At 50.4% G+C, this 14,443-nt stretch overlaps 2 protein-coding genes across 7 annotated transcripts in view; one reads left to right on the forward strand and one right to left on the reverse strand.

Moving 5' to 3' along the window:
* Positions 1-3,277, forward strand: part of NXN (nucleoredoxin) — a 161,884-nt gene extending 158,607 nt beyond the window's left edge. For all 5 annotated transcript variants that reach the window (XM_061143013.1, XM_061143014.1, XM_061143016.1 and 2 more), the window contains one exon: positions 1,666-3,277. In XM_061143013.1, coding sequence (XP_060998996.1) covers positions 1,666-1,848 — 183 coding nt within the window. In that variant the 3' untranslated portion in view covers positions 1,849-3,277. The remainder of the gene's footprint in view (positions 1-1,665) is intronic.
* A 5,938-nt stretch (positions 3,278-9,215) lies between these two features.
* MRM3 (mitochondrial rRNA methyltransferase 3) lies at positions 9,216-14,419 on the reverse strand. 2 transcript variants are annotated; one of them, XM_061143019.1, is made up of 4 exons: positions 14,071-14,419; positions 13,568-13,812; positions 12,678-12,845; positions 9,216-10,559 (listed from the first exon to the last, which is right to left on the reverse strand). In XM_061143019.1, exons 1-4 carry the CDS (start codon positions 14,382-14,384, stop codon positions 10,021-10,023), a joined length of 1,266 nt encoding a protein of 421 aa, XP_060999002.1. In that variant the 5' UTR covers positions 14,385-14,419; the 3' UTR covers positions 9,216-10,020. The 2 variants fall into 2 exon arrangements, with proteins under 2 accessions (XP_060999002.1, XP_060999003.1); XM_061143020.1 differs by lacking the exon at positions 14,071-14,419 and having other exon boundaries at positions 13,626-13,757.
* Between the last annotated feature and the right edge of the window lie 24 nt (positions 14,420-14,443).

Below are 14,443 nucleotides of genomic sequence, written 5' to 3' on the forward strand. Positions count from 1 at the left end.
GTGACTCTGGAAGCAAGCTCTCACTCCCTCTGTCCACGGGGTCCCGTACAGGGCTGGCCCGGCCTGGACCAGGTTGTTAGGCAGAGCGGCCCAGGGGCATAGGGGCATCCACTACTCCAGCTCGCCACCTCCCCACCCGACCTTCTCTGCCCTGAACCCGGGCTCCTGGCCTTGGCAACTCTCTTGGCCAGTTCTCTAACCTCAGAAGCAAGATGGCAGGAAAGGAAGTGGGCACAGGGCGCTGGAACTGTCTGGCACCAACTGGGTGCCTCTGAGCCCAGGACTCCAGCCCTTCACAGTCGGCCTGGGGCTGAGGCCTTTGTCTTGATCCCATCCTCACCCACAGACAGAAGTTGTCCCTTCCTGGGCCTTAACAGATGTTAAAATTCATCTCCCCATGTTTGCTCAGAGGGAGAGGGGCAGGGAGGCAGCAGGCACTGAGCTTGGCTTTCTAATGGAAGTTGGATGGATGGGATTTGTCCAGGTGTCTCCCCTCTGTTTATCATGAAGATTGTTTATTAACCCAAATAGAGGGCCTGAATTGGGTGAACACTGCCAGAGATGCTGAATCACCCAGCACTGCTGGGAAGTGCGTGCTCTTTGTTGGGTGGGGGAAAAAAAGACCATCACTTATCTTTCCTAAGAAATTGCCCTTTTAGAAAGAAACATTTTTTGTTTCAGAAACTGCTTGCCAGCCTTTAAGGCCCAGAATACTATCAGCTCTTTCTGCAGGTCTTCTCATTCAGTGGAGAATTTTTTACGTTTTTCAGTGGGACAACTTGGGGATGGGTATAGAACGTCCATTTCCTGTTAGCAGCAGCATGAAAAGTAACCTCAGATGGCTGTGTGTATGCATGCTCAACCCTGTTCAACTCTTTGCATCCTCAGGGACTGTAGCCTGCTAGGCTCCTCTGTCCATGGGATTTTCCCTTCTGCAGGGGATCTGCCCGATTCAGGGATTGAACCCAGGTCTCCAGCAGGCAGATTCTTTACCACTGAGCCACCTGGGAATCCCAATTTCAGATGGCTGCCCCCTTACAAATCTTTCTCCTTGTCTTTGGATTTCTGTTTGCCTTTATATTTACTAAAGGTACACCTCATACTAGAGAAATTTCTCAGGTCACTGGGAACCTACGATTACTATAACGATGGTGTAAAACCTCAGTAGTACTTCAGAGGCCTGGGCTTCTGAACTGGTTGTGCAACTCCTGCCCGCCCCCTACAGCCGTGGGATGGGGGTGGGGGGACTGAGCTGTTTTGTTAAAAACATTCAGAAGCTGAAGTCCAGATAGCCCTCTGCCCACAGTGGGGCTGCAGATAATTGAGAGTGGGTTGTAAAAGTAAGTAATCAAAAGACATCCCATTTTTACAAGTTAAAGTTGCTTTCATGCTAATAAACCAAGATGACTTGCCTGGGGTTTGAGCTGATGCAGACAGTGAATTTGATGAACCAGCCTCCCCCTCGCCCTGGCAGGGCAGGGTCCCCTGCTCCCCACCCCCTCCCTACTCCCTGTTCTGAGAGCCCATCTTGCCTGGAGGCCAGCGGCTCTCCAGGATGGTGGGGTGGGGTTCCCCTCCATGGTGTGTGGGGAGTCCAGGCCCAGGGGATTCTCAACCCTCTTTCTTGACAACTCACTGGTTCTTTTTCCCTCCGGTTCCTTCCAGGATGACATGACTGACTCCCTGCGCGATTACACCAACCTGCCCGAGGCTGCCCCCTTACTCACCATTCTGGACATGTCAGCCCGGGCCAAGTACGTGATGGACGTGGAGGAGATCACCCCCGCCATTGTGGAGGCCTTTGTGAATGACTTCCTAGCAGAAAAGCTCAAACCAGAGCCCATCTAGTGGGGCCCCAGCTTTCCGGGACCTTATTTAAAACTCATTCTTCTCCTCCCCCTCTCCCCCCTTCCCGTCGCCCTTGGACTTTTCCAGCGTGTCCCGAATCACACAACCCAAGTGTCCAACCTCTCTGTGGTGCCTTGTTTTCTGCATTAACTCCTCAGCTAGCACCTAGGGTGCGCATCCTCTCCAGCAGCAGAAGAACCCACCGTGTTTGGAGACTCTGCTCGGGGATTCGTGGGGCTGGTGTGACCCGGCCAGAATAAGGGCTGCGGCGCGCTCTCGTCGCTAGCTCTGGGTGAGGCATTTTGCGCGCCCCCGGGTGTTCTTCCGCCAAGTTGGCACGGACCTTGGGCGTGCTGGCTCTGTCTCGGGTGCTAGAGCGCATGCGCAGAGCCCCTGCGGCTCAGAGCCACGCGCGCGCTCAGGTGGAGCCCGGCGGGGGCGCGGCCCCGGAGGTCTCTGCGCAGAGCTGCTGCCCACCAGGACAGCCTTTCCTCAGTGACTTGGTCTGTCTTGACCTGAGGAGAAAAACACCAGCTTGTCAGTCGGTTTCTTGGGCAGGGGAGGAACTCCAGCTCTCCAAGGAAACTTGTGTTTTCTGATGAGAAAAAGAGTAGCTACAGTAACGGTTCACGTAGTAATAGCTTACTTTGATGGAGCGCCTCCCATGTGATAAGAAAGAGCTGCTTCTTCCTTCCTTCGAGCTCTTTCTCCCTTGATCTTGACCTTCCCCCAGTTTCTGCCTTCTCAAATGGACAGCCCCTCCCATTTTAGAATGTTGTTAGTAAGTTCTCCCCGTTGGTCATCTTCCCAAGAAGAGGCAGTGGACCTGCAATGCCAGAAGAGCACCGTGCCCCCAGCGCCCTGTGGCTCTGGGCCTGGGGCCCCTGGAGCCTCTGCCCACCCTTGGTTACCCCTGCGTTCCCTTTTCTTCTCAAAGCAGAACTTTTAAAAAGAGACAAGGAATTGCCAGAAGCCTAGCTTTTTCCTAAGAACCTGCAGAAAGGGCTGTGCCCTAGGGAGTGCAGGCTGAGGACAAGGTCAGCTTAAAAATGGGCCCTGTGTTGGCTCTGCTGGGCCCAGCTCAGCTCCGTCTTTGGGCTGAACTGACCACAGAAAGGAAACTAGCAGCTGTGCTCATGATTTGGGGTAGAAGGCTTCCCAGGATTTCAGCCTGTCTCAATCAGGCATCAGGGCCTTTCGGATCATTTCAGGCCTCACCTCTGGCTCCACCCACAGCCAGCCAAGACCATTTATTTGGAAAACCCAGCCCCTTCCAATTAGCTGTTGACAGCATTGCTTCTTGCTGAGTGGGATTGTTCATTTGTAGTTCAGAGGGACAAGTGGAGTTGGTCATTAGACTATTACTGTTACCAGCCTGAAATGCAATCACCTAGAAAGAAATAAAACAGGCATCTCTGGACGTTATTAACCATTTGGCCTGTCCTGTCCTTCATAACAAAAATCTTCTGGCTTGTACTGTGCTCCATGGGGTGGACAGTGAGAGGGTGGGTGGCACATACAAGATCCTCTTGACTTTCACTGGGTACTTGGCAGCTGTGCGTCAGGATTTTTGAGAACCAAACCCTAACGTGGTCATCTGTTGAATCCTCCAGAAGCCAGGATGCTCGTTTGGATGAGAGTGCCAGAGGCAGGTCCCGGCTGGAGCTCTGGCCACCATCTCTTGGGGTTTGACTTGCTATGGCCGGGGGTGGAGTCTCAGATGACAGGCATCTTTATGGACTCATGCTCATTCCCCCTCCACAAAGGAACACATGCTCAGAGAGTCTGAGAAGGCCAGTTGGAGAAACACAAGGAGTCTTGCAGGGGTCCTCCTGTGAAGAATAAGGTTGGAGACCCTCAAACCTGGCTCTGTCCAACCCTCTAGGACTGGGGGCTGCTCCAGGAGACCTGCCAGTGTCTCCCTGGGGAGATGGGAGGGTGGGGACAAGATGAAGTCAACCTCACTTGGAGGATTGTTGGGATTTCTGTCTCTGCCCTGTACCATGATGGCCTTGGAGGAAAGGTGGTCTCTCAGCAGCTGCTTATTTTCTGAGGCAAAAGGAACAAAATCCAGTGAGGAGTCCTCACAAGTCATTGCAGCAGAAAAATGAGGTCATCTGTGATCCTTCTATGCCCATTCAGGGCCAACTGTACTTGCCACTAATGTCAACTGGACCCATGACACCAGAATTCCCCTCTTGAAGGGGGTGTGGAGGTTAAGATCAGTGGGAAGTTTTACTAAAAAGGTACTTCTGGTTTATATAGTGGCAACTTAAAAATCTCTATAGTGCAAGATGCTAGAGATCTTAAAGGGTATTGATGCAGACGAAGTGGGTGGCTTCTTAATTTCTACTAAATAGCTCCAAAATACCTTAAAATTCTGGTCCCTAATTAGAAGCAGGTTAAAACACCAGCTGTGACATATTCAAGGGCTTCCGCCAGCAGCAAAGGAAACCGGGCCCTGCAGCTCGGGACAGGATGGTGGCTGTAAAAATGCCACCCTGGGGTTACAAGTCTGTGGTCACCACAATGACTTCCAGATCTGATTCTACCTCCCCCCCCTTTTTTTTTAATGGAGTTGAGTTTTTTGTTTTTTTTTTAACTTATCTTCAACAGTAAAGATCTCTAAGAAAAAAAGAAAGGTATGTTTGGGGGATAGGTATGTATGTATGTGTTAGTCACTCAGTCGTGGTGGACTCTGACCCCATGGACTGTAGTCCACCAGACTCCTCTGTCCATGGAATTCTCCAGGCGAGAATACTGGCATGCATGCCCAGGCACTTCAGTCACGTCCAATTCTTTGCGACCCAGTGGACCATGGCCCACCAGGCTCCTCTGTCCATGGAATCCTCCAGGCAAGAATACTGGAGTGGGTAGCCATTCTCCTCTCCAGGAGAATCTTCCCCACCCAGGGAATCGAACCCGAGTCTCCTGCATTGCAGGCGGATCCTTTACCATCTGAGCCACCAGGGGAGTCCAGGTATGTATAGCAGGTAGCTGTAAAAGCCGGAGGGTGACTGAGAACCACCTTCTCTTCCAGGAGCGGGTAAGGGGGGCTGCTTGCTCCCCTCGCCTCAAGTGTGTCCACTTATCCGAGCACAGGGAGTCTGTTCTGCTGTTTTGGCACCAGCCAAGCTTCAAGTGGTAATTGTCAGCCAGACTGTTTTTTCCTGTTGCCTAATTAAAGACACTAAAAAGCTGTTGTCTCCTCCTGCTGCCTTGTTGCAGGGCAGCAAAGGGAATTCTGCAGCGATAGAGACATAGTAGAGCATGCTGGACCCAGTGAGGTCACCAGAGGGAGGAAGCTACACACACGCACAGGCGTGTCCACCTGGAATGGCAGCCTTGGAATGGCAGCTCTGGGAGGGGCCCGAGTGAGTTCCTGGTCCAGCCCCTCCAGGGTGCCGGCATTGTGTTTCACTGTGAACCCCCACCCCTCCTTGGGCAGGCCCCTGCTTGCCTGCCAGGACCAGGACCTCAACAGGACAGAAGTGAGGGATGTGGGTTGTGGCAGTGCCCCTGCAGCTTCTCTCCAGATGCTGCTGTGTGGACCGAGGATGGGCTGGAGCTCAGGATCTTCCATTCACCCTGAAGCAGCTGTGTCCAGTGAGCCCTAAACCTAAGCCCCTCGTTGCTCACCACCAACCCCTGTTGAGCGCCCACTGCTTCCCTCCAAGCAGGCTGCTCAAGGGGAAGTTCTCTGCAGACAGATGGCTGTTGTTTGTTAGCTTCATTATTGGTTATTCATTATTAGTAAGTAGTGCATGTGTGAGGAGGGAATATTTTCCAGGAAACAGTAGGCTCAGATGTAGGGAAGTATGATACGGAGCCTACTCTATGGCTGGGATTTCTCCTACTGGAGGAAGTCTGACATCAGGATGTTCTATATACACCTTTAGTGTGAAAGCATGAAGAGAAGTCATTATGCTTCATTGTTCAGCCTATGTCCCACCCCCTGGGCCTTCTGGAATACTTTCCCAAGTCAGAAAATATGTGACTAGATTTAGGTAGGATGGTTCTGAGGAGCTGTTGGGTTTCCATGCAATCATGTGCCTCCTCCTGAAAGCCTCTGTCCCTCAGCCTATAGACCAGTGTGCAGCCAGCCTCATGTCTGATTCCTGGGTGTGCTTGCCTCACACAAGTAAGCCAACCACACGGGGCTAGAAGTGGGATACAGGAGGAGGCATGGTTAGGACCCAGGCCCCCAAACCAGATCGCCTTCGATATCAGAGGATATGAACTCCCCAGCTAGCCAAACCACTCTCCGGGCCTGCAGTCACAGAGGGGCAAGCAAGGCCTGGGAGGCCAGACCCTGCTGCAGCCTCATCTCCTCAACCTGTATTCTCTCCTTGCATTCTGAGGCAGCAGCAGCTGTGGGGATGGTCCTCTCCACCTTCTCTGTAGTTCAAACGGTAAAGAATCTGCCTGAAATGCAGGAGACCGAGGTTTGATCCCTGGGTCAGGAAGATCCCCTGGAGGAGGACATGGCAACCCACTCCAGTATTCTTGCCTGGAGAATCCCATGGACAGAGGAGCCTGGTGGGCTACAGTCCATGGGGTCACAACTGAGCGACTAGCTCTAGCACCTCTGCAACCTCAAGGCCTCAGCTGAAAAAAGTTGCTCTTCCCTACAAATGTGGCTAGGACAGAACTGACACCATTGCTATGTGCAGATTTTTGGTACATGTGCTTTGGGCAGCATCCTGGCTTCCTGAGGCTTTCATTGCTTGCAGCGGCTGCAAGGTAACTGGGGACCCTGGTTCAGGGACTGTCAAGTCACCCACAGCAGCACATCAGCTTGTCTGTTCATCTGGCTTCTAGCATTATTTCCTTTGCATGTTCATTGATGTAAGATCTTGGAGTTAAAAGGTGTTTACATGAGTGTTTTCTTTAAAACACGTTTTCCAGGTGAGCCAGCCAGGTCAGCTCCCACAGAGGATTGGCCAAGAGGGGTCCACAGTGCAGCAGATGATTTTCAGTACCAGCCAGGATGTGATGCTGTTTCTGGGGTCTTCGAGTGATGTAACAAAAAAAGTGGAGCTAAAGGCAGCTCAGCTTGTGGTGACATCTGGTGTTGTTAATAACCCTGGGGAACATGCTAGGAGGTCCCAGGTGAAACTGGTAGAAACCAGTTCCCCAAGGTTGGCTTATCCTCTGGGCCTTAATGACTTTTTTCCCCCCTTAATTGGCATGTAATTGCTTAACACTGCTGTGTTTCTGGTACAGCAAAATGCATCAGCCATACATATGCATATCCTGTTCCTTGGATTTCCTTCTCATTTAGGTCACCACAGAGCGCTGAACAGAGTTCCCTGTACTATACAGTAGGCTCTTATATATGTATGTCCGTCTACCAATTCATCCCATCCGCCCTTCCCGCCTTGGTATCCATACGTTTGTCTGTGAATGACTGAAATTCTAAGGTGCAATAGCAACCGAGGCTGGGCAGGGATAAGGGCTTTCATGCCTCCCGTCTTGAAACTCCTAAAGGGCGATGCGGTGGGTTTCCAATGGATGTTCCAGGCACCTGGGGACATCAGTATTTGCTGAGAGCTGCTTTCCCAGAGGCTCCATTCAAAGGAAAAAGATGTGCTAGTTTTTTTCTGTAGCATCTGCTTCCCGTTTCTGTACATTTCCTCCTTAGTTTTTGGTCCAACTTTCTGTACTTTTAAGATTTTTGCTGAGAATGAATGACAGTGTGGATGGATCTCTCACTGCAGCAACTCTTGAGCTTGCTTGCCACAGGCCCAGGGTGGTGGAGGGAGACTTGACTCCAGTCTCCTGATTGCAACTTGCATCCAGGAGAAATCCCCACCCCTCCCTTCAGCGTGGGGAGTCGTTTTGAGGTGTGACTGCCCCCTTGTGGCAGATCCCACCACTACAGCTACGTGCAGCACAAAGGCAAGGGGCAGCTTGGCCAACCTTCTGAAGCTCTGAAGGCTTCTTTCAGCCGAGCAATGTGCTGCTCAGTTTTCATCCCTGTTTCCTGGGGAAATGGTGACATAAATATTGGTAAAAAACTGAGAAGGATTCAAGATAGCTAATTTCCATCAGTAGGTAAAAAACTTCACCACCACTTGCTCCCCCATGATCATTTAAAAGGAAAGACTGCCCCTTCCCTCTGGTAAATTATACCCATAAATATATAAAGAACTCACAAGGGATGGTATACAAGTCATTGATCATAAAGTGTAGGGGATGCAAATTTCTTTTCCTTCTTACACCCAGGGTGATAAAACCAGCATAGAATGACTTGCCAGGTATGCTCTTTTGCAGTGCTGTTTTTCTGAACAAAGACAAGATCTAGGGTGTGTTGTTCTTTCATTGGTTTTTATTTTGCGACAAAAATCAGCAGGGACAAAAACCCAGGGATAAAAATAAGAGGAGCCTCATTTCAGTGATGTATGTTTCTTTAGCACTTTTCCAAGGTGCTGGGAGATATCTGTAGAGTGGTATTGTTCTCTAGGTTGCCCCCCCACCATTTCACCTGCAGGCATTGTGGCTGTGAAGCTGGCAGAGGCCACATGCAGCCCTTGTGGGTTCAGCACAGTACAAAGGCTGTGGGCTCTTCTAGTTTCTGAAGGCTGATGGGGATAGACGCTCTCAAGAACATTCCAGGGGCCGCTGTCGCCCAACATTTATGTGGGGCCCTGGGCAGGTCCAGACCAGAGCAGCTTCCAGCCTGTCAGCCTGAGAGAGCACAGCCAACCAGAAATTGTTCCCGCAAACCCCACTCCTCCCCAACATAACAAAGCAGTCCCACCGGGGCCACTTAAGGCACAGCCGTGCATGACCTTTTGGCTTTACCAGGGACCTGGGCGAGGTGAAGGGGTTGGGAGAGGTCCCCAGTTTCTCTGGGGCATGTTGTAACTCATTGGACCTCCCCGTGACGGGCAGCTGAGGGGCTCCCAAGGAACCCCAATCAAGGCAGGAGCCACTATACGGAAGGGAGGTGCTCACACTACACTGCCAGCATCTCAGTCTTCAACCATATTCTCTGTGGCTGCAAAAACACTGCTTAAAAGTCGGTCCCATACTCTAGTCCCACCCCCCGCTTCCCACAGTGACTTACAGTGATCGCCACCTGCCCCTGCCCTCATGTCCCTGGCTACATCCCACTGGCGCTCAGTAAGGATTCAGCCTGCCCTGGCTTAAGAGAAGAACAGCAGGGTCTTGCTGCCGAGCTGTGGGCTCAAGGGCCCCGAGCGTTCATCCTCAGAACTTCCGCCCCTCTCCCGTGCAGGAGCCTCTGTTCACACAGCACCAAGAACACTGGTGTTCTGTTTATGCTGGACGAGGGGTTAATGTAAACAAGTCATTCCATTTAACCAAAAGGGTTACACAAAGCAGGACTAACGGCAGGAAGCTCTTACAAAGAGTATGGCTTTGTTGAGAGATGCAGGGTTAAGCTGAAGATTTAAAAACTGTTTTTTCCTTTTCTGAACCAAGAGTCTTCAAAAAAATATCTGCGGAGATGCTAAGAAGGTATAATACCAACTGATGAATTCAGCTGTTTCACCAGAAATGGGGGAAAAAACTGTGTCATACATAAACAGTGTCTAAGTCATGGCCTGAATGAGTAATCAAAGAGATTAACACAGCTGAGCCAGAAGAACCACTGTTAATACTACTGAATGCCATCACCTGTACCCTTAGCTTCCTGGGTCATTAATCTCTCAGCAATGTCCTCACCACTAGGCCAAAGATGAAAAGATGGGTGTTGAGACCCACTGACCACACTGAAATAAATAAAGCATTTTAACATAATCTTCTGGTCTGCACTTCACAGGGGCTTACTCTCCATTGACCAATGATCAGAGGAGTAAGTGACCATGCCTGGTCACTCTAACCAGCCCTCCCTGACTGCAAACACCTGCAGTTGTGGAAGGAGGGGTCCTCCTGCCCAAGATGATGCCTTTAGTAACTTTCTGGGCACAAAGATGTTCTTTGGTGGACAATTTTTAAAAACATAAGAGCCATGAGGAGCACTTATTTCTGCTGTCTCTTACCCACCCACACACATATATAAAAACCAGTGGGAAGATGGAAGACCTCAGGAGGGATTTTGACCTTATTTTTGAGGCTGAGCAGAAAGTCATGGAACTTATTTTTCCAATAACCACAGAGACAACGTCAAGCTGAGGATGGCTTCCACACGCTGTCCTCTCAGTGTTAATGCCTGTCCCTGCTCAAGTGTTCCACCCTCTCCTGCAGCTGTCTTTTGCCTTCAAAGAGCAGGATGCTCGCGGCCATGGCTGAATTCAGGCTGTCCACGCCGGGCACGACGGGGATCAGCAGCCTCCCACCTCCTGTGCTCTCGGCCAACTGCAGGGACTCCAGGCTCACGCCGTGGGTCTCCCCACCTATCACCACGGCCGCCGGTGCCTCTGTCCAGTCTGAGTCGTAACTCTGGACCTCGAGTTTAGGGAGCCAGTCTTGACTCTCTCCACTCTCTAGATCATCCTCCTCGTCCTCATGCTCATGAAACTTCTGTGGGCGTTGGTCACGTACCCAGCCGTAGTCACTGGCCTTGTTAGACCCCTGGGCCTGGGCCTGCATGTGAAGGCCACAGTTGTCGGCCACGTAGACGCGGGCGTCAGCAGGCAGGTGGTCGGGCACTGCCTCCCAGTCCAGGTTGTTGATAATGGGCACCTGGAAGTGTGCGCCCATACCTGCCCGTAGCACTTTGGGCTCCCAGGCGTCCACACAGCCTAGCAAATGAAAGAGGATCCAATTAAGATTACGAACCTGCCCAGACAGGGGACTTTGAAGGCAGTCAGATTAATTCTGGGTCAGGATAAAGCAAAAATGTCCTATCATAGCCTTGGTGGCTGGGACCTCTGCCTCCCCAGCTGTAGCAGCATCCAGCTGAAACAGATTTTATTCATTCCTTCAACATTCACCACACAGAATTCCCTGGAGGTCTAGTGGTTAGGACTTCATACTTCCACTACAAAGGAGCATGGGTTGGATCCCTCATCCGAGAACTAAGATCCGGCAAACCATGCGGCATGACCAAAAAAAAAAAAAACCTCCCACACACATGCCAGACATTTGGACAGGAGATGGGAGAGCCTTAAAATCCCCAACCTCAAGGAGCTTGTAATAGAGTGGGCAATGGTGTTGGGACAACATTTCAGCAGGTGACTGTATTTATTATCAGTAACAACTAAAGTTAAAAAAGCATGAACAGGGTAATAGAAAACCATTGTACACAGCATGGCAATCAGGGAAAAACCACCTGGAGAACACGATGCTGAGCTGGATCGTGAAGGAGCATCTTGTCAGGGAAAGACCAGAGCAGAGGAGAGTTATAGAAGCAGCAATTAGTCCAAACACTGGAAGTATGATAATCGAGTCAATTAATAGGGATGAGGTGGGAGATGAGTCAGGAGGCAGGAAAGGACCAGTTTAAAGGAGGCTGGTGTGCCCAGCCGAGGGGTTTAGGGTTTCACCCAGAAGACAACATGTCACCAAAGCATTTTAAGCAAAGTAGGAACAGAATCTGGTTTATATTTTAGAAAGATCCATTTGGCTTCAATGTTGAATCTGGACCGGAGCAAGGAAGACACTATTAATGGGGAAATTACAGCAATCCTGGGAAAAACCAAGGCCAGAGCCTTATCCTGCACACACCCTGTCTTTGCAGTCGTGCTAAACACAACTGCCTCCATGCATCAGCAGACACAAAGCCCTTCCCAGTGCCACAGGCCAGGAGACAGCAGGACTGGGGTACCGCATATCTACTACCCTCCCTGACTTGTTGGCACACATCTCCTCATTATAAGTTATCTTAAAAGTTAATCTGTCAAACTTCAAGAAAGGTTAAGTAGGCAAACCAAGTTCAAAAAGGAAAAAAAGACGTAGAAAAGGTAACACTGTCTATGTGGGTCCCCAACCACAGGCTCTCCGAGCACCGTGGGAAACGGGCTGGGAGGTGGGCTGTGTGCCAGAGGCTGGCAGTAGGGGCAGAAGAGGTGCCTTCTAGTCTGACTTCTCCACCCAGTTAGGATTAAGGGACAAGCTGAGATTCGTCCTCATCCTCGGGTCCTCTACGTTGGGCATCACATCAGGTGTTCCCCGCCTTTCTCCACCTCTCCCATACCAGCCACCAACAACAACGTGGCAACTGCCTGCCTGGGTGATACAAGTCCATTTCCCCAAACCACACTTGCTCTCAGAGCTCTCAACAGTGAGGCAGGTGAGCGGGGTATGGATGTAGGGACTCCGAGTCTCACTTTCATGCTGGCAGAGAGATGCACCCCAGGGAGGGGTGATGGGGGGAAAGAGCTGGGAAGAGCAATACAGGCGAGTCTCAGTAATGGGACCACTTCTGTTTACACCGAATGGCAGCTTCACTTTCTGATGGATGATCCTCTCCCTCCTCCTCCTCCCAGGCCGCAATAGGTCTGTTAGGCACGTCCCAACTGTCAGGCAAGGCTGTTTGGAACCAAGGCTACAAATTTCTCTTTATGATGAGAGGACAGAACCAAGTGTTAAAACCGGTATCTATTTCTTCCCTAATTAATTTTAGGTTCTTTTAAAAACCTAGCAGGTGTCAAAATAATTTTAAAGATAATCAACAAGAATGAGCGTGCCAGGCATGGTGCTGAGTACTTGACATTCATCTCACTTAACCCTCAGAACAACCCTACCAGGTAGATCTGTTACGCCTGCTTTACAGATAAGGGAACTGACGCTCGCAATGCTGCTCACTTACACAGAGCTACCAAGGGACAGATCCAAGAACCAAATCCATACACATCTGCCCACGGAGCCAGCTCACTTACAAACAGTTACCTAATCCACCCAGTAACAGGCGATCTTACCTTTGGTGAGTAACACTTTGCTGCAGCCTGCCCCAGCAGCAGATCGCAGAATTGTCCCTAGGTTCCCAGGGTCACGGAGATTGTCACAGATCAACGATATGGGCAGTGTGTGGCGAAGCTGAGTCTCGGGGTATGTCATCTTAACATGGTCAGGTTTGGCAAAAATCCCTAAGGAAACAAGAAATGTGGTTCATTTGTCTGATGTGGGTATGGGGAGTAATTTGACATTTTGGTTATTTATCAGTCTTGGTGTATTTGTAATTACATACTACATGTAAACATTCTGGTTGGAAAAATTCAGTGTGCTCCCCCCCCCCCAACTCCCTCATAACTGCCTTCAATAGTGGAATGTATGCTTTCAGAACTTCTTCCATGCACTTCCCTACATGTATGTCCATCTACCCATATATAAGTGCTTTTTCTTTTGTAGTAAAATCACACTCTATGTAATTATTCTGTAAGCTAGTTGGTTTTTTTTTTTGGTCACACTTAAGTGGCTTGCAGGATCTTAGTTCTCCCACCAGGGAATGAACTTGGGCCCACAGGCAGTGAAAGCACCAGGTCCTAACCACTGGACTGCCAGAGAATTCCCAACATTTTCTTAAGTTTTAACTGGACATTAAAGGTTGAAGTGATCCCCAAAATATAAAGTCTGAGGAGAAGTGATTATTCCCTACAGACTATAAAAACTCACAATACAAATGATGACAGAAAACTGGCTTCCGTTTCTACTTAAAATACAAGATTCACAGATTTGGAAACTGTGCTACTGTAAGAAAAGGTTAGGCCCAGTAATATTTTGAATTTCTTCTAAATTTGTTGCCGTGAGACAAGTATGAACAAATAATCCCAAGTCTCCCCTTCTACAGACACATTGAATAACCACTGACCCATTATTCCCTGTGGTGTTACCAGGTCGGACCAATCCTTGATATCCTCAAATTTCACCTTAATGAGGCTAACACCTTTCAGCTTTTCAATGGGCAGCTCCTTTATGTATTCCAGACGGCTAAAGAAGAAAACTTTCGGCACAGCACCAGCCTTGAGAGCGTCTGCAATCAGCCTACGACCTTCCAGAAGGATCTTCCCCTGCTTTTCTCGAAATGGCCTGGACTTAACTATGGTCATCACACTGCTGTGGGTGCAAACAAAAAGATGCGTAATTACCAACATCCTCATTACAGAGACACATCGAGCTCTAGCAGACATGAAGAGCTTCGTGGGGAAAGAAACAAACGAACTGTCAGAAAGACACTTATTCTGCCCTCTATGCATAATAAAAACCAGCGAGGTGTGCTGCACGAAGTCCTCCAACGCAAGGAAAGAGGTCAAGGTCTCGCTCTGAGCAGGGAGGAGAAACGAGAAAACTCGACAAGCCTCGGGAACACATCACCTCAGCCTTTTGTCTCCAGGGAAAGCCTTATCATAGCGAAGCCCCGACTCTTCCCAGGTGCTGAGCGTCTGAGATGCGGGCCCCTGAATCTGCTGCTTCTGTCGCTGTTCCCGGGGACTGGCCTCTGCCGCCGCCTTCCGAGGCTGTTTCCCGGGATCGAGCTTCCGTCCCACAACCTCACCAGATGGAAACAGCACTTTCACGGGGCTCCGCCGCAGTGCCCGGACCCAGCGCCGCGCATCGAGGTCCCAAGCCTGCACCACCGGCAGCAACGGTCGCGTAGCCCATCCCACGCGTTTCACCAGCGCCGCCATCTTCCCCCGCCCCGTGGGCTGCGTCACGAAAGCGCGCCGGCGGCGGACAGTGACATCAC

The sequence above is a fragment of the Dama dama genome, chromosome 5, assembly GCF_033118175.1.
Source record: "Dama dama isolate Ldn47 chromosome 5, ASM3311817v1, whole genome shotgun sequence".
NCBI classification, from domain to species: Eukaryota; Metazoa; Chordata; class Mammalia; order Artiodactyla; family Cervidae; genus Dama; species Dama dama.

Excerpts from the sequence above, each read along its gene's own strand:
- MRM3 (XM_061143019.1), bottom strand. The coding sequence starts at position 14,384 with ATGGCGGCGCTGGTGAAACGCGTGGGATGGGCTACGCGACCGTTGCTG. Across the intron at positions 13,813-14,070 it reads CCTGGAGACAAAAGGCTGAG|CAGTGTGATGACCATAGTTA; the intron begins GTGATGTGTTCC and ends TTGCACCCACAG. Across the intron at positions 10,560-12,677 it reads CAAAGTGTTACTCACCAAAG|GCTGTGTGGACGCCTGGGAG; the intron begins GTAAGATCGCCT and ends TTCATTTGCTAG.